At 43.9% G+C, this 25930-nt stretch overlaps 1 protein-coding gene across 8 annotated transcripts in view; it reads left to right on the top strand.

Annotated features, from left to right (window-relative positions):
• PDE4DIP (phosphodiesterase 4D interacting protein) overlaps window positions 1-25930 on the top strand; it is a 237109-nt gene that overhangs the window by 183645 nt on the left and 27534 nt on the right. For all 8 annotated transcript variants that reach the window (XM_029618266.1, XM_029618265.1, XM_029618264.1 and 5 more), the window contains 10 exons: window positions 859-1315; window positions 3430-3622; window positions 4231-4347; window positions 5646-6135; window positions 7883-8118; window positions 9189-9240; window positions 9530-9780; window positions 16227-16499; window positions 17435-17590; window positions 23484-23765. In XM_029618266.1, the coding sequence (XP_029474126.1) occupies window positions 859-1315; window positions 3430-3622; window positions 4231-4347; window positions 5646-6135; window positions 7883-8118; window positions 9189-9240; window positions 9530-9780; window positions 16227-16499; window positions 17435-17590; window positions 23484-23765 (2507 nt within the window). The remainder of the gene's footprint in view (window positions 1-858; window positions 1316-3429; window positions 3623-4230; window positions 4348-5645; window positions 6136-7882; window positions 8119-9188; window positions 9241-9529; window positions 9781-16226; window positions 16500-17434; window positions 17591-23483; window positions 23766-25930) is intronic.

Raw genomic sequence — 25930 nt, 5'->3', positions numbered from 1 at the left:
CCCACCCTAACTCTACCTTCACAGCCACCCACTTTATAGAAGCCAAAATTTTAGGCACCCAGCCCTGAGAAATTTTCAAATGGGCCAATATAGGAACCTGACTCCAAAAGTCAGGAGCCTAAACCCTTTGAAAAGCGGCCTCTTGGAGTCCAATCTCGTTGAAATCCTCAGTTCAGTGCATGGTGGCAATCAAAAAAGCAAATAGAATGTTAAGAATTATTCAGAAAGAAACAGAAAATAAAACTGAGAATATCATAATGCTTCTGTATCAATCCATGGTGCAACCGCACCCTGAGTACTGTGAGCAGTTCTAGTCGCACCCGCTCAAAAAGAGCTGTAGCGGAAAGGAGCCGAACATGATAAAGGGGATGGAACAGCTTCCTTAGGGAAACAGACTAAACATGTCATCACTCTTCATCTTGAGAGGTGACGACTGAGCAAGGATACGATACAAGTTTATAAAATCATGAGTGATGTTGGAACAGATTAATAGGAAATGGTTTTTACTCTTCAAATAGTGCTAGGACCCTCAATAAAACTTTTTAATGCACAGTTTGCCAGAGCATGTAGTCAAGGCTAGTAATATAGCTGGTTCACAAAAGGTTAGGCCAAGTTTCTGGAGGACAGGTCCGTTAACAATTCTTAGCCCAGTAGACGTAGCCACCACCACCACACCTTACCTCTAGGAGTGAGCAATAGGAAAGGGATTTGCTGAATACTTCCAAGTGACCCAGACTGGTCACGATCAGACAGGATGCTGAGCCGGATGGGCCACTGATCTGGCCCAGAGTGTCTCTTCTTATGTTCTTGCCCTGACACTCCTGAGAAATATCATTGTAGCATTTTATCCTATTGCAGTGCCACTCTGCAGAGTTTGTGCGGGGATGAGGATGCGGAAGACCAAATGCAAGATGCAAAGTTGAGCGGGTGGAAGAGTGAAATGCAGAAGATGGACTGTGAGAAGGAAGAGGGGTCCATTGATGGCAAGGGTCAGAGGTCAGAGATCAGAAAGCTGCATGGGAAGATGAGCAATGCGGACGCTATCATTCATTTATTAACCGAAGAGCTGCTGCCAAACTGCAAGGAGGGAGCAGGGAAGAGGAATCCAGATTTGGCACTGAGTGTGGCTAAGGAAGTAGAGAGGCTGAAACCAGAAGCAATGGCTGTGCCAGTGAAGCGCTCTGCTCTGGGAGTGCAGCTCAGAGAAGAGGCAGCAAAGAGACATTGCATCAGGCCTCAGTCACTGGACCTAGGTGCTCTACTCTGCCAGTCAGCTGGAAATGAAGACATTAAATCCCTCAGTTTAGCCAATCAGGTGAGTCCTTTATCCAGGCTTACTATGGGGGCAATTTTGAATAGCTCACGGTATTGCAAGGGAACATGACACTTTCCATGTATGGACCTCAAAGGGAAACTACTTGCTTCAAAATTTCCTACCGAAAGGTGCATGCATATAAAGCACCCATTTCCCATGTACCTTCCTTTCATACCTGGGAACTTCCAGATTTGACCTGGACACTCTGGAATTCTAATGGAATTGCCAAGTCTCTGGGCCAACACCTGAAATCTCCTGGTGTCCTGCTGGTGAAGCAGCCTGATTGGCCTGCACAAGTCAAGTGGATGATTCAAAGACGGAAATGGAGGAGGCTTCTGATTCGCCCGTGCTGGCAGGGAGAAGGGAGGAGGCCTCCGATTGGCCCATGGAGGCAGGAAGAAGGGGGAGTCCCATAGGCCGCAGGGGCTCTAAGGAGGAGGTTGCTGCTGTTGGTGGGTTGGAGGTGCGGAGACATAGTGAGTGAATGTGGGGGAAGGGAGTGTATGTGAGGGGAGCATGTGTGTGTATGTCTGAGTGGGCATGTTCGGGGGAGAAGGGTCGTATTTGAGCGGGCATGTATGTAAAGGGAGAGGGCGTACATTTGAAGGGGTGGGGTATGTATGGGGTGGGGAGAATGAGAAGAATATGAGTGAGCATGTGTGTGAATAAGAGTAAGAGAGCGAGACAGGGAACATGCGAGTGTGTTAGTTTGTGTGTATGAAAGAGGAGAAAATTTGGGCGCATGCCGCTTAACTTGTTTCTGCTCGCTTCCACCCCTCCTCCCGATTGATGAAAATCTCAGGGTGATTGTAAATCAAAAGTTCCCAAGTATGGTGACTGATCGGGAGCAAAACAGTGCACATAGAATTGGAAATGGCACTGTATGCACACTATTTACTTCCCCAACCTAAAAGCATCTGTAGGAACATCTCTAACCTGGCTCAGATAAGTCATTGTCTACTGACCAAGGTAAATTATCATGGAAATTGCCGCCTTTGAGGTAAAAATAATTTTTCTTGTACATATTGACCATCTAAAAATGACCCTCTCTCAGTGTAGCTAGAAGCAAGTGCATTGCAGAACAATGCGGATACTTTTAGCCTCATTAAGGGGAGGCATTCCCAGGGTCATTTTGGTGGGGGCACAGGAAATAACACTTACAGATGCCATTTTACAATTTGCATGTGTTATTTTTCATTAAAAAAAATTACCAACAAAAATAGCAGGTATAAATCAGCAATTTCCAGCATGAAAGTGTGCATGGACTTTCCTTTTCAAACTTCTTAGCAATGCCCATGGGTCAAAAGTGCCCGTGGACTTGGTCCTTATGTGAACAGAAGATTTTGCGCCCTAAATGTCCTAGTTTGGGCTTCTGTCCTGCAGAAGTACTGGTTTCCAGTATTTATCAGCTGTTTAGTTAGAGCTCTGGCTGAATAACCAAATGCTCCTGGTCTCGCTCTGCCACGTTCAAGCCACGCTGGCTCGGGTTCTGTCATTACTGAGATGCCAGGTACACGATCTCCCCAGACGTCCATGTGGTTCTAAGGGGTACGTGGGCAGGAGTCGGAGAGAGGTGATTGTGCTCCCTAGGGTTTTTACGAGGGGGGGGGGCCCAGATTTTTGGTAGGGAATTATGGCACTTACGGTTCAAAACAGGAGGCAGGGTTAAGTCAGGAGAGAGAAACAGGAGCCTCGCGTCCTGACCTGGAATGCTTATGGCATCAGTGTCCGCTCCGTAACTTTCCACTGTCATAAGTTATCAAAGTGTAATTAAAGGCTGAATTAGCAATGCCATCGCAATGGCATTCAGCGAATCCTTAGATATGGGAAGTTTTCTAAAGGAATTGGAAGGAAGAAAATGGAACATTAAAATGGAAAAAGAACTGAATTGATTCAGTGACCAAGTAGTGCTGTCAGGAGAGCTGGTTTTATACTTCTGGTGGGCTGGGCATGCTGTGAGGGATTTCCAAACATTGTACAAATAAATTCCCTTCTGCTTTGTGGCCTGGCTGGTTATTGCTGAATTCCCCAGTAGTACTTTCAGACTTTGCATTGCTTGGCCCTATGTCTGTTGCTTTCTGTCTCAGCGCTTTACTGAAGTTCCTTTTCCACAGGTGGATTCTGACTTTGAACACCCTGAGTTTGGGCAGCATGTCGAGGCTAGTCCTGGGGAGAAGGAGGTGCAGCTCTGCTCAGAGCTCACACACTGCAGGCAGCAGAACCGGGAGCTGCAGGACAAACTGGCAGTGTCGGAAGCCACGGTGCACACCCAGGAGGATCGGCTCAAGCACCTTCAGCTCTTGCTCCGTAGGTCCACTTTGCTCTTTTATTGCAATAATGTGATATGTAAATATCAGTACTGATATGGATATGCAGTGATCTCAGTCTGGGTTATCGTGTGCTGTGCAGATGTGCAATTACAGCCATTGAAATAAACAAAGACAACACCAGTACCCCAAGATTTAGATGAGCCATAGTCAGTGGTCAGGATTGGAACTGCAGACACTGATCAGTAAAACATCTATCATGACAAGTACAGGAATGTCCAGGGATCAGAACAATAGTGATTAAGGAAAAGCCAATTGTTGAAATAGGTCTTTAATCAGGCCGTAAAGGAGTGTTTGTTAGATCCTCCTTAAAAGTCCAGAACCAGGCATTTAGCCCAATCCCCCTTAAGACAGCCACAAGAGAAATGATTGTCTCTGCGCCAGGTACAAAAATATCTGTATAGGATTACTAGAACCATAAATAAACATAGAAATTGCCCAGTTCACATGTTGGTTACAAATATATGGACACAGAAATGCACGGCAGATAACAAGTGATTAGAAGTTAATCATGTCAGAAGTATCAGTAGTCTCACATCAGTCCAGTGCACAGTAAGGCGAGAGCATTGCTTGTTTGCATGTCAACAGGTGAGCCACTGGTGATGCAGCACAGCAAACAAGTGCAGGTGGGCCTTCAGGATCTCGGATATGAGACATGTGGAAGAAGTGAGAACGAGGCCGATCGGGATGAAAGCAGCAGCCCGGGTAAGGCGAAGCTGGGACATTATCCCAAAGCTGCCGCGCAGGCTCCTCCCTCTAACGATCGGGTAGCACAAAACCTCTGAAACTGAAATGTTACATTAGGAAAGAGGGAAGAAGAAACTAGCAAGCAAAACCGATGATGCACTAAGTATGGATCCAGTTAACCCAAAGGATACAGGCAGAGCTGAGTTTAGGAGGCTGTGGGGGTCCAGCTGAATCAAGCACGGCAGGGCCCCTTGAATACTGAAATTGTAGTTTTGGGGACAGGGCTAGCATGGAAGTGTAGGCCCCAGGGCAGTCGCCCCCTCATAAGGATGAAAAGCACAGGAACAATGTAAAAGATGGAATCTGATAACACATTTACATTTGAGTCGTATAAAATGGACAAAAGAACAGAGTGTGAAATTATGGAAAGGGAAATAGAATTTTATTTTTTTGGAAGGACCAAGTCCCTAGTAGAGTGGTCAGGTTTCAGGGATCTTCTGCCAGCGAAGATGCTTGTCCATAATCACTGGACGTTATAGAACAGTGGAACATAAGAACATGCCATACTGGGTCAGACCAAGGGTCCATCAAGCCCAGCTTCCTGTTTCCAACAGTGGCCAATCCAGGCTACAAGTACCTGGCAAGTACCCAAAAACTAAGTAGAACCCATGCTACTGAGGCCAGTAATAGCAGTGGCTATTTTCCAAGTCAACTTAATTAATAGCAGGTAATGGACTTCTCCTCCAAGAACTTATCCAAACCTTTTTTAAACACAGCTATACTAACTGCACTAACCACATCCTCTGGCAACAAATTCCAGAGTGCTGATATAATGTACAGAATGTACAGAAAGGGCAGTAATGGATGCAGAGGGTGTATTTTTATTTATTTATATGATGCTGTTTCCAGAGTGAATGAAAGTGCCATTCCTCTGATATAATTAATGATTACTGGGAAGAGAGCCTGACAAGAATGTTTTTATGGTATTCAAACCTTGGAAGCATCTGACAGGGATAGAGTGTAGAAATGCATTGAGATTTAGGAGTATTCATCATACGGAGATGGATGACAGCACTAAATTTGTTGCTATAGATAACTAGAATACATGTGAACCTAGGAGCTGTAAGTCTATTCAGCCTATAAATTAAGAGACAAGAAGGCTGAGTGGCTTTTCCTGACTAGAGCAGGCAATATATGCACTGGCAATATATCGGGGAGAGAGTTGGCTATTACTACATCAGGTCCTGTCAGGAAAATGCTGGTTTCCTACTATCCAAATGTCCTCTCAGTAATTTTACATTTTTCTCTGTTTTCAGAATGTAACGTGCAGGAAGAGTTGAGTTCTCAGTATAAGTTCTGTAGCACGGCAGTCACCAGCTTCCCCACCATGACTTCCATAAAATGCAAACCTGGGTTGCACAAGGAGCTTACAGAATGGGACGTATCCAAGGACGTCCCGTTTTTACAGCAGCATGTCAGAGATCTCAGGAGGCAGCTACACAGGGCACAGCAGGTGATCCTCAGCCTGCAGAGCCGCATTCATGTTCCTGCAGCCACCTATGACCTCTGCGCCGATATGGAGGGGCTCCAGAAGGTGAAGGGCAGTGTCACCGTGGCAGGCTCTCCAGCTCATAGCTTGACAGATGAAGATGAGGGCTGGCACTCAGACAGCCTTGGGCCATTCTTGAACTCTGACAAGGACCTGCAGAAGCTCATCAAGAGGGTATCCTTGCTAGAGACGCAACTTCAGAAGCCGAGGCGGGATGGGATGCTACCAGACCAGCTTAGTTCAGCCACATGGCCTGGGTAGGAAAGACTCGTCAATTTTTTTAATTTTTTTTTTTTAAGTAGCTAGGACATACGTTTTTTTCTCATAAGCTAGCCCTTTAGAAAACATATAAAGGATGATATTCAAAGCATTTGTTTGGTAACATTTAGCGTTAGCTAGACAAAATGTGTCATATCAAAGTTTTCTTCCATTATAAAGTTATCTAGATAACTCTGGCCACAAACGTGGCTGTCCTAGAGTTAGCCAGATAACTAAAATGAAAACAAATGGCAGCCTAGCATTTAAATTAAATAAAATGTAGCAATAAAAGCAGCACCAATCCCCCTCCCTCTATCTCAATAAAGTTAGAGAAGGGACAAATCACCCTGAGTAAAGTAAGCACATGACTGCTAAGTGTGGTGGGTAGAGCTAACAGCCTCTCCTCCTCCTGCTGGGCTTCCTGTGTGCACATGAGATATCAATGTCACTGTACAGTGGACTCTGAACCTTTTTGGGCAGAAGTCTTGAAAGGGAATTCTCATGCCCAAAGTCCAGTCAAGCTTCTCATCCAGCCAAGCTAAGACCTAAGCCGGTCTCCTTGAAGAGGACCCCCTGCTACTGCTGGGACAATTAATTTTGCACTGCCCGAGCAGAGAAGGCCCAGTGCCTCTGCGGCTTTCCGGGGAGTGGGATCCATTGTGCTAGCATCACTGACTGTTCTAATGGTTGCTGCTGGGAGAAAATTGATGTATTTAACCTCGGGTTTCCTGTCTATCTGTGCTGGTGGTCATTCAGACAGAGGTGCTTCATTAGGTCATTGTGGAGGATATAACTTTAGTAATATTTTATACTACTTTTCTGATTCAGGACATCAATGCATACTGAGATTTGATACGGTACGTACAATAAAGAATACAATGTAATCGCACCTACCAAGGAAAGGAAATGTAGTAACAGAGTTACATAGTAATGACGGCAAATAAAGACCCAAATGGTCCATCCAGTCTGCCCAGCCAGTTGGTTAGGGTAGTAACTGCCACTCCGTGCAGGTTACCCCCATGCAGATACATTACACCTAGTTAACCCGTTTCTTCTGTGCTGGAAAGGAAAACTTCCAGGGTAGGCTGTTCAAATAGAGGCCTAGTAGATTAGTTTGAAGTAAACACACCAGGCCACGAACCTGCTTCAGCTGCCTCTTTGGGAGCTCCCACTGGTGACTCAGTGGCAGGCTAGAAATGGGCCTGATTTTCAGTGGCAGTGCAAGCCTGGCATGCCAGCGGAGACCTTGCAGTAGCACCAGACGCCAGCTTCCCATGCTTGCAGCATTATATATATATAGATAGATATATAAAGATAAAAAGGGACTGAGTTTTAAAATCCACAGCCTCCTGTGGTTAGCACTCATTTACAGCTGTATTTAAAACAAATACAATAGTTCTCCTTTAAATATTCCAGGTTGCAGCACCATGGATTGTTAAGTCATACTTTGCAGCTTATTGTAGTGGTGATGTTATGTGTTTGGTCCTGGAATGGTATCTTTTTTACATGGATATGCCAAAAAAAAAAAAAAAAAAAGGTAAAATATAAACATTCTCCAAATAAAAGAGATGGGAGGTATCTGCTTGTCTGGACTTCTCGTTACCTTTAACCTAACACTATAACCTTCGTTCCATCTTAAAATTGTTTGAATTATGTGGAACAGGGTTTGCCTTTTGTGACTGACACAGAATGACCTCGGGTCCCACGCCACGTAACCCAAAACGCATGTCTGCCTTTTGATTTCAGGCGCTATGACTCCTTGATCCAGGCTCAGGCCCGAGAGCTGTCCCACCTACGCCAGAAGATCCGAGAAGGGAGAGGTGTCTGTCACATCCTCACCCAGCACTTGGGAGACACCATCAAGTCCTTCGAGGAGCTTCTTCGAGCAAATGACATTGACTATTACATGGGGCAGAGTTTTCGGGAGCAACTGGCGAAAGGAAGTCAGTTGGCTGAAAGGCTGACTGGCAAACTCAACCGCCGTGAGTGGCAGAGCAGCTACTGCTGCATACTTACCACTTTCCTGCACTCACCCCTTCCCTGAGCAGTGAATTTTGTTATAGCACTGGAGTATTCCTCTAGTACTTTTTATGGCTAATTCTAACTCTCACAGGCCGATGAAATATAGTGCGTACGGCTTTACGCGTGCTTGGACACGTGGCCAAAACCCCTCATGCAATAAGGGGATTAGTGCGTACAAACCAGTAAAGGCTCTCATCACATTAGTTATTACCCCTCGATGCAAAAAAAATAAATGTGCGCCTGACGCACACATTTTTACTCTCAAAAATTAATGCCTGCTCTGGAGCAGGCGTTAATTCTCGAGGAGCTCCAAAGGTTAACAGAAAAACAGAAAATATACTGCTTTCCTGAAGTTCCTCCAACTTAATATCGTGGTGATATTAAGTTGGAGGAACCAAAAAAAGGAGAATCGGAAAAAAAAATAAATGCCGGTGGTCAGGTTAGGGAAATGGACACCCAATTAACGAGCGTCTACTTTCCTAATCCATGGCTGTGCACAGATTAGGGAAACAGACACTCGTAAAATTGAGTGTCCATTTTCCTAACCCGCTGACAGCCACCTCTCCTGGGTTCCCAATGCCAAGGAGGTGCTAGGGGCGCACAGTTTTTCCTAGCGCCTCCTTTTTACCGCAGCAGCCCATTTAAATATTAAATTGGACGCCCGGGAGAGGTGGATCGGTGTGCATTAAGAGGGTGAGAGAGGAGGGGAGGACATTGACTGCCCTGACTCGGGATCCACATCCCCATGCTCAGAGAAAGCCGGAAGGACTGGTACCACAATGGGAGGGGATGAGGACGTATAAAAAAAAACAAACAGGTTAGAGGTGAATAAAGGCCCAACAGAGGCCGACCCTGAGTGAGCTGAAAGCCCAAAGAAATGGAAGAAAGCTGCCAGGCCAAAAATACAGAATGGCAGCAAGGACCCTTATCCTGGATAAGGAATCCATCTCTGAGTAGGAAGAGGGAAACCTCTGCTCGCAAGGCATTGGCCATTCAATTCCTGATATCCTCTTCTGTATCTTTTCTGTAGGGGAACTTTCTGATGTGGATGACAGGTCAGGACATGAATTACTGGCACTCAGGTAAATGTCACATTTACACGTCTGATTGCTCTATTTCTATTCTTTCAGTATTACCTGCAGCTCAGTCACGGCCCCAGAGCTCCTCTCAGAGTATTTTGTATACCTAGTGCCCCTTATATGCTGTAATATAACTGAACTCTTTCATGTAAATATGTCACATCTCTATCCCCTATCACCTGACTGTACCCACATCTGCCTGTACCTCCATCACATGGCTACCTCCGTATATCTGTGTGCCCTGCCCTGAGGTCCCATTCACAGTTCCCCCTCTCATCGTGTTTCCTCACAGACTGAGTAAGGAGCTCCAGCAGAAGGATAAGATTATTGAGGATCTACAGGCCAAACTCCAGGTGCCTTCCATGACGTCTTCTAGCAGCCGTGCCATCTCCGAGTCTGACCCGTCTGATCACACATCCTTTGTGTCAGATGACCAGGTGTCCACCAACGATGACTTAGACATGTGCTCGGATGTGGACACAGGCAGTGAATACACGAGATACGAGCAGGAGAGCATTAGGAATTCAAGCCACAGTGCAGCAGGTAATTTTGATGTGTGTTATTTATCGAATGCTCAGTTCCTAAGCAAATAGAAGCATTAAACCTTATTCAGAGAGTCTAACAGCAGGTACTAAAGCTACACTCTTTAAAATGTCTGCGTTCTGGACCAGCCCAGTGGCACAGGAACAAGAAGAATGAAGAATGGCTCCAGTTTGAGCCCTGAGCTGCTGCAGCTGCAGTCCTTGGCCTCTGGCCAAGGACTGTTGCTGTATGTTGGGGGACGGACGGACATAAAATACGTACAACAGCTGCAGAAAGGGGAACAAGTGGGAGATGGTTAAAGAGACAAAATTGTAAGTCTTTCTGACTGTGCTGCTGGGGATATCACAGCTAATCCAACCAGAGTGGATACCCAATCCTGCAGAGAAGTGGAGGATAATTGTGAAACTAATAGAAAGTTTCTGTCTGATGGCTGGAGGTCTTTAACCTCACCCCAAGAGCGCCATTCAAGCTATCGACTGCGTGATAGCTTGTGTGATAGTTTGCCGTAGAAGTTCAAACCAGTAAGAACTTGGTGCCATCAATCTGCTCTGGAAGCTCGATAAAGTTTATCCATTTGTTGTCCAGCTCAATCTGAGTTTGCAGATACTCTTGCTTGTGCACCTGGTGCAGCAATGCCTTCCCCACTTAAGGCTGTGAAGCACTGAACGCCAGTCGTGTAGACGTTGCATTTTGATTCTGGCCATAAGGAATGCATTTGAGCAAGCTTATAATTTTGCAAGATAATGAAAAAGATACTTCTACCTCAGCTGTGGTTGAAAACTGCTTAGGAAAATCAACAGGGTGGCAGCTTGTTTGTGCATGGGCACGAGAAGGGCACTCTCTGGGCAGCCTTGTACACACAAGTTGGCTATATGTTATTTAAATTGGCTACCAAGAGTTATTACTTAGCAGCACCGCTGTCCGGCACTACTGAGAGTAATCGTTCAGACACCAGCTATTTAAAAACGTGGTAAAGCTTGTATTTATGTAAATCAGTGTTTCTTAACCTTTTCAAACCCAAGGCACACCTATATTAACAAAAATGTTGTGTGGTACCCCAGCCTCCACAGAGCAAACTCGTATAACTAAAGGAAGAGCTAGGAAAGCACTGAAAGCCCCACCAATCTCGCTTCCAAATTTGAAAACAAAGAGAGAGGTGGGCAGAGACACACATGAGCCCATCCCGATGGACCAGCTCCCTTTGTATGCACATACTGGAATAAGGGAGAAGTTGGTGTGGCACAAACAGCTGGCTTTAGTTGCCTTGGCTGCCACATGTGGCTACCAGAATTCCTTCACTGCTGCTGCTCCCAGCACTCAAAGTAAGTCACATCTGGTGCATGCTCTCCCCATCTCATTCAGCCTGGGGGACAGGATGAGGCTGGAAGAACTCAAAGGAGGAGGCTCATGACAGGAATGAGAGGAGCTGCTATGTGCAGTGTGTGCTGCGCAACCATCCATGAACTACATGAGGCCCATTAATTATCACATGCCAGGGTTCATGCTGTAACTAGGACAAAGAGGTATGCATGATCTCAGAAAGGAGCTCCTACACATTTAAGAGCCACCAACGTTGTCTCCTGTTGCTGTGAGTTCCTACAAGCAGAGCTAGTCTGGATTTGAGCATCAGACAGTGGTGGCTTTTCCATGGTGCACCTGATCAGGTCAGAAGGCACACTGATTTTATATATATATATATATATATATATATATATATATATATATATATATATTAGTTGACGGTCATCTTATTTTGGAGCAATTTGTTTTGGAACACTTTTATTTATTTATTTATTTTTATTTTTTTATTTATTTACAGTTCTTATATACCGCACAATGGGTAGGGGACTATCCGTCTAGGCGGTTTACATGTTAGTACATACACAAGCAATATTGTACAGTTACAAAGACAGTTCATAAAATCATATACAAACATATTAAAATTCATAAAATAATCAGATAACTTTTCAGGATCATGTAGTGTAATAAACCTAATATATATTCTGGAACGAATATATATTCTGGAACGACTGCCTACATGCCATCAACCAGCTTCTCTCGAATCTCAACCTGGTCCTAAATACGTCCAAAACGGAACTCCTGGTTATCTCCCCTAGCGATAACCACCCCTTCACTAATAACACAATAACCCCACTAGCAAGCCATGTCAGAGACCTTGGGGCCACCCTTGACTCCAGAATGAATTTCAAAAAATTCATTAACGCTACAACTAAAGAATGTTTCTTCAAGCTACAGGTCCTGAAGCATCTAAGACCGCTCTTACACTTCCAGGATTTCCGTTCTGTGCTTCAAGCAATACTGTTTTCAAAGATTGACTATTGCAACGCTCTTCTACTCGGTCTCCCCGCCTCTTCGACCAAACCTCTACAGATGCTGCAAAACGCAGCGGCCAGGATCCTTACAAACACACGGCGCAAGGACCACATCACACCTATCCTAAAAATCTTACATTGGCTCCCTATTCAACATAGAATACTGTTCAAAGCTCTCACTATCATCCACAAATTGGTCTACCAACAATCCTCTCTCCAACTCACCTTCCCTCTGGAACTACATACATCATCAAGACCGATAAGAACTGCCTACAAAAGTAAGCTCATGGCCCCTCCCAACAAATCATCAGTTCACAACTCCATCCACAAGCGAGCATTTTCGACAGCAGGTCCCCTACATTGGAATTCGCTTCCTCAAGACTTACGCCAGGAACAATGCCATTTAATCTTCAGAAAAAAACTTAAAACCTGGCTGTTCACACAAGCCTATCGTTGAAGGATTCCATTTTAACCAACTCTCTCTCACCCTCCAACCCACCCTTCTCCCTCCCCGCACTCCCTACCTTTTTCCCTTCTCCCCCCGCAACCTCAACCCACCCTTTCCCCTCACCCCCACCACTCCTCCCATTTGACATACCATGTATATTTCAGCTGTATATATTTCCATATATATATATTTCCATGTATATTTCTGCTGACTATAATCCATGTTTCTGTACTACTAATTTATTGTTTTATGTTAATTTATAGTTTGGAATTTTTGTTAACTTATTGTTTGATTACTTAATTCTGTCCTATCTTCCGACATCCATGTTTTTACTCTCCCTGTTTTAATGTAACTTCTCATTTCCACTTATACGCTAATTGGTTTTTTCCCCTTGTTCTAATGTAAACCGGTACGATAAGACCTGGTCTTGAGTGTCGGTATAGTAAAAGAAGTTAAATAAATAAATAAATAAAATATATTGTATGCTTGAGTGAAGAGATGAGTTTTTAACAGTTTTTTAAATTCTATGCGGCTAGCTGTCAGACGGATATGTTCAGGCAAAGAGTTCCACAATAGTGGACCGGCAACAGAAAATGCTCGTTTACGGGTCAGTGCTAAACTTACAGATTTTACTGTTGGTACTTCAAGAATACATTTATCAATAGAACGGAGCTGTCTGGAGGGTCTGTAGATTCGTAGTAAAGAACATAGCCAGATGGAGTTATTATTGTACAGTAGGTTGTGTATAGTAGATAGAATTTTGTAAGTAATACGGTATGAAATTGGTAGCCAGTGCAGATGTTGTAATACAGGGGTGATGTGTTCTGTCCGGGGTGTATTGTATAACATGCGAGCGGCTGTATTTTGTATCAATTGTAATGGTTGTATAGCTGTTTGTGGTAAACCAAGATAGAGAGCGTTGCAGTAGTCTAGTGAAGATAAAATTAATGCTTGGGTAATTGCTGATATATCTGTAGCAGTGATGCAAGCTTGTAACTAACAATGATAAGTGATGACGGTGATGCCATCATGCCTCTTAGCCAGGGCCAGTGCAAGAATGTTTGGTGCCCTAGGCGAACCTTTGATCATTCAGCCCCCTCCAACTTAACTATTGGCAGCAGCTCCAGCACAGTGTTTCCTCCTACTGGTGGCAGTGGTTCCAGCACTGTGCTTCCTTCTTTGATGGTATTGGCTCTAGACTTAGGGTTGCCAACTAGCTCCAGATTTTCAGGATAGGTTGAGCCAGTCCTGGTTTTACTCCCCTTACTTTATAGTCTTGATTTTCTTATGGAATGCAATAGGGAAATCAGAATAAATCCCAGCATGCAATGGGGTAAAACCAAGACTGGATCAACCTGTCCTGAAAATCAGCAGCCAGTTGGCAACCCTAACTCTAGTACAGCACCATTCTGGACCTCATGCTGGTAGGATTTTGCTGCCCCCATCCCTCCCAAAATTTTGGCACTCTAGGTGACTGCCTAGTTTGCTTAATCGAAGCACAGGTCCAGCTTGATCCCTGATTTCTAGTCACTTCTCCAGCCTCTAGTGTTGTACTGCAGATGCCTGCCTTCCAATAATGTAGAACAGTTTTGTGTTTGGCAAAGTCCGTTAGGAATATCTTTCCAGGATACTTTGGGTCAGTTCAGAAAGATGACTCTGATTACAGTGATGATGGTCTTTGAGTGGCTGATGAGGCTATGGATAAAGGCAGCAGTGATGGCTGGGATGCTAGGGGCCTCTGTGCTGGTAAGGAAACAGAAGCCTTCTGATTTCTACTTCATGCCTCCACGTTCTTGCAATGCCTTGCCTTTTGCTTTGGCCTGCTGGTTGTCCTTCGTTTGACATCCCATCTGATTTGTGATCAATGATCATGGGGTTTTGTGGCCAATCCATATTTATCACACAGGATATACAGATGCTTTGCCGGCTGGAGCTGTTGCCATTGACCTTCGTGAGCACCTCTTACTCAAAAGCATGTGTTGGGTTTGTTTCTTATATGTAAAGATAGTCAGCTATGCCTGTTTTCACCAGATGCTGCTCTGTGGTGATTTACTTGCTGTTAATTAATTTGGATTCTTACGGTGGTAAGGTGCCGGTAGTAGTAATGGAGTGTTACTCTAGTAACAATGTCAGCAGTATTGCTGGTGGATGCCGTCGCTAGTATTGCATCAGTAGTAATGCCGTCATGGCATTACTACTGATGAATATTCATTATCCTTACAGTATGAGGGCATTACTACTGATGAATAATCATTCTCCTTACAGTATGAGGGCACTTTTCATAATGGCCACTGTGCTTGCAATCCCATTGGGTACATTGGATCTGCAGGATTGTTGCTAACTCATTTTCAGAAAAAATCCCTGGGTGGGCTTTTCCTTTGAAAATTCAGGCAGCCATGGGCATGTGGGTACAATGTACCCGCCTACATTTGCATCTACTCCACAACAACCATGCATGTACCAGTGGAAAGTACGCATGAGCTTTCAGGATGAAAGCCCTGAATGCATTTTGCCTCCCCTGACTTCTCTGCACTCCTTCTACTGGGCAGCTAAAAAATATGTGCACTGTGACCAGGGTGCATACTTGTATCTGCAGATGGGGCAGTTTTCAGTGGAGCTGTATGTATGGGTGAATAGCTGTTTACCCCTGTAAAAAAAAAAAAAAAAAAAAAAACCTGATACTTGCCCTCTCTACATCTTATTTATTTATTTATTTATTTTATTTAAGAATGTTTGTATACCGCCTTTACAAACTGTGTTTAATCAAAACGGTTTACATAAAGCATTTCCAAAAATTAAAAATTAATTTCATTAAAAAACCAAACGAGATCAGAAACTACAAAAATAATTATAAAATGCAAAATATATTATCAAAAGAAAATTATTAACTATTACATAAATAAAATAAAATTTCATAAACATAAGATGAGGTGCACTGTAAATACATGTAGGAATTGAGTTATTGAGCAATAGATATTGAAATAGATAAGTTTTTAAAGATTTTTTGAATTGGGTCAGATTAGGTATGGATCTTAGAGAGTCTGGTAGTGTGTTCCATAGAATTGGTCTGGTGACTGAAAATGCTCTTTTTCTGGTAATCACTAATCGGGCTTGTCGGGGTGATGGAATATCGAGTAAATTTTTATTCATTGATCTAAGGTGTCTGGCGGGTTTATATATACGGAGAAGTGAACATAAGGTAGTAGAATTAGGATTGTGGATAAGAGTATGTATAATGGTTAGGATTTTATATTGTATTCTGTATTTGACTGGTAGCCAGTGTAGAGATTGGAGTATTGGAGTAATGTGATTTTTGATCTATGATAAAAGCTTTGATAAATCAGGGTTAAAGGGGAGATGGCAGGTATGATAGGGAGTGGCAGGTTCAGAGAATCAATTCATTATACAGTTGTAAGGCAGAATGGGGAGTGATATTCACACTTAAATTATCTGTTCTTCCCAGTAATCATTAATTATATCAGAGGAATGGCTCACCAATGACATGTAAAAGGAATTGGGCAAGAGAAGATGTTCGACCATATCAGGAGATTAACGATAGCAGTTTATAATTTTGGAGGGTTTTCCCAATGCAGCTGACGCTGGAAGGGTTTGCCAAAGCATATAATAGCATTAACCTATTTTTCGTTTGTGTTAACGTTTAATAGATCTCATCACCAATAGCGCTGCTTTCCCATCCAAACCATCATCTGCCATCAAATCGCATGAGTCTCAAACGCAGTCCAACAGCCATGCCTGCGTGTCCTCCTCACACCCCCATCCCACGGACACCAGCTGTGCCAATGCGACATCCCCACACCCCCTCCCTGTGGACAAGAGCTGTGCCAGTGTGCCATCTTCTCACCCTCATCCCACGGACACGAGCTGTGCCAGCGTGCCACCCTCACTTCATTCCATGGACATCAGTCAACCCCAGAAAGGTATGGATAGAAACAGGGCTGCACCTTGAAGCTTTTTAAAGTGGCATTTTAGCAGAGTAACATAATTTTGAAAGCATGAAAAGGTCAGGCTGATTCCTGCATGAAATTTGCTCGGAAGACTAGAGAAGGGCATTTTCTAGAGAGGTGAACTCCAGAAACAATCCTCCTTGGGCCTAAGGTATTTTTACGGTCCTGTTACAATGTTAACACTGATTATAAAGTGAGAAGACTTAGCTTTTACATGACAGAATGGCCTCTCTGACAATATAAAACAACTTTTCCCTGTATGTACCCGGATCAGTCCAGACCATGGGAACTCTCCCCTTTAAAGGTAAGTTGCTTTTCGGCGAAGATCTGGACCAGCTTATTAAATCCTTGGGGTAGAACAAGGTCCAAAAGTTGCCTGAGGACCTCTTCGCCGAAAAGCAACTTACCCTTAAAGGGGAGAGTTCCCATGGTCTGGACTGATCCGTGGTACTACAGGAACGAAAATTAACAGGTAAGAACTAATTTTCCTATCTCCAGAAGTCCATTTTACAGTTTTCAGATGAGCTGTGAAGTAGGAGTGACGTTGGACTACCTGTATTTAGATTTAGATGTATTTGTTTATAACCTGCTTTTACAAAGTGGAATTTAAAGCGGACACTAATAAGTAGTCACAAAGTATAAAACTATAATACATACAGAATACAAGAGAACCCACGGCTTCCAGAATTATCATTGACTCCTGGGAGGACTTGAAATTCTGCATGTAAATCACTATAATGTGCGTGCATTGGCTGAGATACTCAGGCCTGCTGAGCCTTTTTGCACAACTTGGAAACAACATCAACGCCGTACAGGCAGTCCACGTGCGTGTAGCTCTTCTTCTTGATGGTCGCACATCTGTTTCTGAATTATTTTCCACATCTGTTCTTGTCATTTCTTATTTCTAGGCCTTCATTTCAGCCCTCTTCCCACTTCAGTTAGTGCCCCCCAGGGTCCTTCTTTCCTGCCCCCCTTGGTCCCTGGATGCAATGGAGCAGGAGGACATTGGACACTGGCAGAGGTGCAGCAGGAGCTGCAGATGCTGCAGAGACAACTAGGAGGAAGTAAGAGCCCTCTGCTTCCTTGCCTGGGCTGGGCCTTGGCATGTGGCTTTGTATGGCTTCAGTTTGAACATTTGCTTAGCTGAGAGGTTAACTTCTCCTCACGGTGAGTTACGTTATTGCGAGCTCCCTCCTTTGCATGTGTCTGAGCTGCTGCCCATCTTGGCATAGGGACCTCAGAACTTCTTTCCTTCCAGCCACGGCTTTCCACTTAAACCTCCTGTTTGCTCCCTTGTCTTTCTGTAATGTGACCCTTACCCTGCCCTCTTTATGGCAGGGTAAGGGTCACAGGACACTCGTACAGCTAATGTCCTTAGGGTGTGCCTTACAGGGCGGCATGGTTAGAAAAACCGAAGATAACAATAAAACCATTAAATCAAACCAGCACGCTCAGAATATGTAAAGCAAAGGGAGCTGTATATAACCTCACCATAGGAAAGTGTTGAGACAATGATTTATTTTATAATGGTTGTCCTGTAGAGGCGCACAGACGTCCAGGGCTGTGACTGTCCTGGAGCAGTCTTGCTGTTGGTTACAGATGCTGTGCTGTCCTGTACGCGTCAATGTCTTCTGTCACAGGAGGGACAGGAAGCGTCCTGCACTATACCAGGTGACAGGGGTTGACTTTCAAAGAGCCGCTAAGCAGCAAAACCGATGAACTTTGTCTGAATTTTCAGCCCCAGCTAATCAGCTAAAGTTGTAGCTGACCATCTGGTTAAATCAATCTAATCGCACAAAATGTGTGCAGTGAGATTTACGACAGCCATTTTAGGGATACAGTTAGCCAGTTAGCACTGAATATCGCATTAAGAGGCAAATGCAAAAAAAAAAAAAATGCACCGAAAGCGGGCACAGAGTGTTCAGCACCTGCTTTCCTAAGACTCGATCAGGCACCTTTCCTGGGGGCGCCATGCAATATTTAAATTAGGGGTCACACTGCCAAGGAGGCACTAGGGTTGATTGCGCCCAGGAGAGGTCGGCTGTCCGCGGGTTAAGAAAATGGACACTGAAATTTATCGGAGTCCGTTTTCTTAACAGGTGCTCAGCCATGGATTAGGGAAATGAATGCTGGTTAACTGGGCATCCGTTTCCCTAACCTGACCACCGGCACTCTGGGGTTTTTTTCTAACTTTTCTAAAAATCTTTTAAACCTTTTGTTCCTCCGACTTAATATCACCACGATATTAAGTCGGAGGATGTACAGAAAAGCAGTGTTTTCTGCTTTTCTGTACAACTTTCTGAGCATAAAAATGTGCAGATTGGATGCACTTTTTTTTTTTTTTGCATGTGGGGTGATTAATAGTCTCATCAACATGCATTTGCATGTGATGAGTGCTATTAGTTTTGCGGCGTGTTGTGGATGCTCTAATCCACAACACGCCGCTGTGCACACACGTCCACAATGAGCGTCCAACCACGGGTTAAACAGAGCGCTCGTCAATTTTGTGTGGACAAATTTTAGCTGGACTGGAAGGGAAGGGAGGAGGGATGAATTTTTAACCAACTTTAGTTAAAATCTGATTTTTAACTGCATAAATCTTTTGAAAATCAACCTCCATGCTATACAGCCAGTCTATCAGTGAGCAATTCTGCAACTCCCTAAGACCTGAGCAATACTTATTTATTAATGGGGAGCAGGGCTGGTGTCTCCATTAGGCAAACTAGACAGTAGCAAAGGCCATCCAGATTTTGGGAGTGGCAAAGTCCTACCAGCACGAGGTGCTGTACCAAAGCAAAGGGAGTACTGTGCTGGAGGGAGCACCATGCTGGAGCTGCCGCCAATAGCTAAATTGAGAGGGGATGAATGATCAAAGGTACACCTAAGGCACCAAATATTTTTGTGCCGGCTCTGATGGGCAGCACAAACACTGTCCTGGACAGGAGTCAAATTACAAACCTATGATATCTTAAATAGACGAGCTCTGTTGCAGTATAGAGCACTGTTACATACCTGTCTGATGTTTGTTATAACCAAGCTCGAGAACCATTGTAACCCCCAGATGGGGCACATCAAATAAAAGGGTCTGATCTTGGCTTGCTGTGGTCCTGGCGCCAGCCGCTGTGCATTCAAAAACTAAAACAATGGTCAGGTAGATTATGGCCTGGACCTGGCTCAGAGGCTAAGGGCAATATTTTTTCATGCTGGACATGGAAAATACCAGATATCAACCTTTTCCCTTCCGTGACCTTTAGACTGTACCTCTACACCCAAATTCTTAAATCTTCTCTTTCTTATGCTGGTAGACTCACTCCTCAACCTACAATCTTGAGATTTAGCAAACGTCTCACTCAATGGGTGGTATCTCAAAATTATAGACTCTATTCTTCTGGGGGTACCAGCAGTCAAATCACAATAAAAGTCACTAAAAAGGATGCATCACAGGATTCACAGCAGAGATAAACTGCAGCAACAAAATAAATATGCTTTATATTTCTTCCTCTAGCAAAGCATTTATATCCTAATTTTTTTCTCCAAATAACTCTTGCCTTTGTCATTCTTCATACACAAGTACATTAGTACTCACAACCCGTCACACAATTATACTCAGCAGGTATTCCAGATAAGGCCACAAGATCTCCCAAACTGTAACAATCCCCCCCAGAAGCCTTTTGGCAAATACCTAGGAGCATGTTTGCTTTTCAGCATCCATGGTTATGAAAGGTCCTATTGGACCAGAAGAACTCTTATACAGAGTAGGGGTTGACAAAAAGCAACTGATGGTCAGGACCAAGTACCAGAACAGAATCCAGAGGCAAAGGAATAGTCAGACAAGCAGGGTCAAGGAGGCAGAGTTCATGCAACATCAAGGAACAGGCCAAGGTCAGGGCAGGCAGAGTTCAGTCAAGAGACAAGCAAGAAGCCAGGAACAACAGCAGACAAGGTAGAGTCAAGGGTCAGGCCAGGTCACAAGTGAAACCAGGAACACACAAAACCAAAACCTGTTGCTCAGGCATTGGCTCACAGGACTGAGCTTCTTATATAGGAAAGCAGTGATGATGCCAGCAGGGGGCACCCACAGGAAATCCTGTGTGCACTGGACCTATAAAACTGCGGAGCTGGTGAGGTCCCTTAGAGAGAGCTGCAGGGTGCCAGGAGTCATGCTGGACTTGGGATCTTGAGGTAGGGAATACTGACTGCTGTGCAGCACCCTGTGGTTGGCAGCAGATTACAAACTCTGTGCTAAATCACCAAATTATTGGGGGGAAAAAAACTGCAGAAAAGCCCCCATCAGTTTAGTCTTATATATCACAGGGCACACTTCCTCCAGAGGTCTTCATACACACTTACTTAAAGAGATAGGCAAGCAAAACAGTGTCATGCTTCTCTGTAACACCAAAATCACAACACAACCAAAAGTAGAGGTTAAGTGACACTATTGGACCAAAGTACAGGACATATAAGTGGCAGAGGACAGAAATGTAGGGCCTGAGCCACACTATGTAAAGCATTAATATAGATGTATGTATATCAGATCTTGGATATCCAAACTCTGTCATTGCATAGAGTCCTATCCCGGACCTACACTACAGAATATACAGAGGCTCTGCACGTTCAGTTTTAGGATTGTGTATTATAAGAACATAAGAAATTGCCATGCTGGGTCAGACCAAGGGTCCATCAAGCCCAGCATCCTGTTTCCAACAGAGGCCAAACCAGGCCACAAGAACCTGGCAATTACCCAAACACTAAGAAGATCCCATGCTACTGATGCAATTAATAGCAGTGGCTATTCCCTAAGTAAACCTGATTATAAAGCTTTTCTCAAATCTCTCCCCCTCCCTCCACTGCATTTTCTAGTAGTCACTGGTCTGAGAATGACATTTAATTACTGTTTTTATTAATTAACTAAAATGATTGCTGTTTCATGTTCCCTGCACATTGCTGCCAGCTATGCTCTGTGTAACTCCTCCATGTTTTGGTGTCTTGGACTGGAGTCAGGAAGGGAGCTCTGACTGCTTGGAATAAGGGCAAGGCTGGTGCCACAGTGCATGACTTACTGATCCAGGAAAGGCAAGATTCAAAAACCGTGCGATTGATACGTGCATAAAACTCTGTGCATGCTTTTACTCATAGAGGGGAGGTTGGGACTTACGTGCACAATTTTTTATTTCAAAAAGTTTGCGAGTAAAATTCTCTTACTGAAACCATACGCACCACACAGCAGGTGTCATTGTATGTGGGTAGTTTTGCCGGCAGAACTTTCAACATCAACTTATGTGCAGGCCCAGATTCAGGCAATTTGCCTCCGGGGCCCAGATTTTGAATTGTGTCGAATATGCAGACCAAAGAGGAGCCTGCCTCTGTTTGCTTTAGAGCCATGTGCTAGCAGAGCTTCAAAAGGGCAATGCCAATGGGTGCCAAAATCGTAAATCCGGCCCAGCTTATCTGCATAAGTCTGCTTTGGAATTGGTATAATTTTTAAATGCATATTTGCCTGCTAACTTATCTGCAATGCTATAAAATGACTCCCTAAAAACACAATTATCTTGACATGCAAAAAAATGGGGAATGTTTAGAAAAAACACCAACCCCCCCCCCCCGAAACCTGTATAACATTAATTAAACACACAACAGCAAAATATTGCTTTATTAAACCATTTTCTAAGTCACACTGTGCACAACCAGTCAAGCCCGAGAGTTGTCTCGAGGTGTCATGGGTAACCGGCTATAATTCAGCAGAGCAAAATGATTTCTATTAAGAGGGCAGCCTTTAGCACATTTCAGCCTGTAAAAAGCATTTTGCCCTTGTAAATTGGCTGGCAGAAAAATTGCTCGTCCTTAAATGCTGCTAAAGGTCTGTGCGTTGTTCCACAATGACTGCACAGACTTACAGCCACATTAAAAGGACTCATTTCCAGGAGGAAGAAAAGTACACGCGTAGATGGCATTTTCACATATTTGCCACCTATCTTTCAAGAAAACTTCTACCTGCAGAAAAAAAAACAGATTCACGTGATCGTGCGCAGTTTGTATCCACAGCGAAAGTTCGAGCATACCTTTCCTTTGATAATTGTTAGAACATGGATAGTTTGAAAATTGCCCTCCAAATGCAACATCCCCAGCAGCTATTATCCCTTGCCTTATTAAAGAAAAAGCAGTTGCAAAGAATGAAATCATTAAATGAATATTGTACATCAAACCCCAGCATAACTTGCGTTTCAACCTACTGTGTTCTGTCTCAAGGGGAACATCTGTTTTGTTTGAATTATAAAAAGGATAAAATATGAACTGGTTTAATTGGTTGTGTGACACCCTATCCATAGAATTCCACAGGATCCAGAAGGAAAACTAACATGTACCTAGCCCATTCTTGAAATCTGTCACGTGTAGAGCCTCTAGAGGGTTTCGTTCATCTGTAGCCCAATAAATTCTAATTATCAGTCCTTATTAATGTGGAAAAGTGCCCCTTGACTTGTTCCACGGGGCCATATTCCCTGGTTTGTCTGGATTATAAACTAAATTGTGACTTTATATGCAAAATATAATGAAAAAACGGAATGAAAAAGAGAACATTCAGTAACATTAAATGAACACTTTTCCACACAATACTAGCTATTAACAGGGACTGATGATTAGAATTTATTGAGCGATGGATGAACACAATCCTGTAGTAGCTTTACATATGATGTCCTTCATTCAGCATTAAACGTTGTGAAAGAATTTTAAGGTGGTAGGTATCATGGCTGTGTTCCATGTAACTTGGAAATCAGTTTACTAAAACAATTTTTTGCTGCTGAATTCTATTTGAAAGCCATGTTGGTACAGTTTTTGATTAATACAATTTGTAATACCATTAACAGGGAAGCTTATAAATGCTTCCTCATATATAGATATATATACCCACACATTCAGTTGCTTTTGACTTGAGACTTCCTTGTGTTGCTTTATCGTTAGGTTTCCCTCTGGCCACCCCAGCTGTGAAGCCAGGACCAGGGTCTGGCAATCCCTCTGACGTGGGCACTTGCTTTCCATCCCCTCACTTTGATGGCTCCACCTTCCTCCATGTTTCCCATCATGCACCTCAGCAGCTTCCTGGGCACAACAGTTCCACTTGCTGCCATCACAGAGCAGATCATGCCCTCTCGGACAGGCCATGCGAGATGCCTTTCCCAAGTGCTGTCTTAGGCGATGCCTCTTCTGGATCTTCAGGGTACCACTCTGGTGCCAGACTGACAGGTATGTCCTTATTGCTCTGAAAGGGATGCATGGGGCAGACCTGGAGGAGGTAGAAACAGTAGAGCCCTAAGACTGCAAAGCCACTCTGGATCTACATGTTTGTTGCTGCCTTCATCCCAGGATATATTGGATACTGACCACATTGCCAAAATCATTTACTGAGCCATTGATGCTGTTTTCCTATTGCTTTTGGGACGTGGAATTTCTTTACTTGGCCAGGGACAAAAAAATAACAAGAAATTCCACCCAAAAAGAATGGAGGCTGCTTTCCAGGATGCATACATTGCATGCAGCCTCACTACTGCCCCAATCCTCATATCCCTCCTTGATGTATGCTGAAAGGGCACACACACACTCATCGATCCCATAAAGCTTCTTTCCTTTTGGAAAGTGGGCTAAAAATGGAAGATTTTAATTATTGAGAAACTGATGGGGATAAAAAAAAAAGTAAGCAAGTCAGCAACAGGAAACACTTTCTTAGGTAGAAACCGTGTGCCCCCCATAGCCAGAGGTTTCTGCTTGCACCCAGAGCTGTAGCCAGGCAATTAAGTGAAAAACGGTGCCCTCGCCCATTAACACAACCCATGACACCACGAGTTGGGAGACTCAGTTCATTGTTTGCACAGCTATGCCCATGGCCAGTGCAAGGGTATTAGAGGCCCTAGGAAAACTTTACAGCCCTCCCCACCCCATCCCACCCTCCTCACACACAATTGAAAAATAAAGAATGTATAATAACAGATTTTACATGGAAAAAATATTCAAAGCATATCACTTACAATATGTATATTATATTTACATGCATTGCTGAGGTGCCAACTAAAAACCCTGCAAAAAAGCAAGAGACACTTGGAACCTATATGGTATTAGGCCTACTGTAATGCATCTTGGGCCTGGGCATGACCCTCAGAGAGCCACGAGAAGAAAGAATTTCTATATCAAAACAGCACTAACTGCCAGCACTGAAACAGCAACAACCCTGCCTATGAAGGTTAATACTACAACTATTACACCAGGCCTATAATGGTAATAAACTCCCTATTAGGAAAACAGAACAATCCAAGCTGCTATAGATTCCTACATAGAAACTACGCACTAATGGAATAACTCACTTCAGTCACACATGCAAAACACAGGTAGACCTTCAAAGCCAGAATACATACAGACCATACAGTATGAATAGAAATGTACAGACAAATATTGAACTAGAAACTGCAATGAGCCAAATTCTGTATGCACTGCAACAATGTACAAAACAGAAACACTACCATTCCTGATAAAAACAAAATTAGTAAAACCATACCAATAAAAAGGACAAGTCAAAACAATTAATGAATAGAATAACATGCAATAATTAACTCATATAAAAATCATCCAGACATCAATAAAATATTTCAAACAGGCATCAAATAACACCCAACAATTAAAATAAGGATTTTTAAAAATTTCCCGTTATCCATATCTTGGAACTTTTGATTTCCAAATGCCCTGAAATTGTCATGGATTAGCGGGCAGTGAGTAACTGGGATAGTTGTGCACGCACATGCTCCCTCTCACTCCCCCACATACATGCACACATGTTCTCTGTTACTCCAGGGCCAGTGCAAGAATATTCGGTGCCCTAGGCAAACCTTTGATGATTAATTCCACACCCCCCCCCCCCCCATTTACCTATTAGTGGAAGCACTATCACAGTGCTCCTTGTTATCAGTGGTAGTGGCTACAGCTCGGTACACTCTTCTTTGCAAGTGTTCGCTTTTGCACAGAGCCCCTTTGGGCCCCTTGCTGGTAGGATTTTGCTGCCCCCTAAATTTTGGCACTCTAGGCGACTGCCTAGTTTTCCTAATGGAAGCACTGGTCCTGTGCCACTCCTACACACGAGCACACATGCTCTCTCTCACTCTCCCACACACGCCCACATGCTCTCTCACTCTCCCACACACATGCACACATGAGCTCTCTCACTCTCCCACACACGCCCACATGCTCTCTCTCACTCTCCCACACACATGCACACATGAGCTCTCTCACTTTCCCGCACACGCCCACATGCTCTCTCACTCTCCCACACACATGCACACATGAGCTCTCTCACTCTCCCACACACGCCCACATGCTCTCTCTCACTCTCCCACACACATGCACACATGAGCTCTCTCACTTTC

Source organism: Rhinatrema bivittatum, chromosome 10, assembly GCF_901001135.1.
Source record: "Rhinatrema bivittatum chromosome 10, aRhiBiv1.1, whole genome shotgun sequence".
NCBI classification, from domain to species: Eukaryota; Metazoa; Chordata; class Amphibia; order Gymnophiona; family Rhinatrematidae; genus Rhinatrema; species Rhinatrema bivittatum.
Note: the sequence above shows the minus strand (reverse complement) of the source record. Positions and strands in the feature narration are given on the sequence as shown.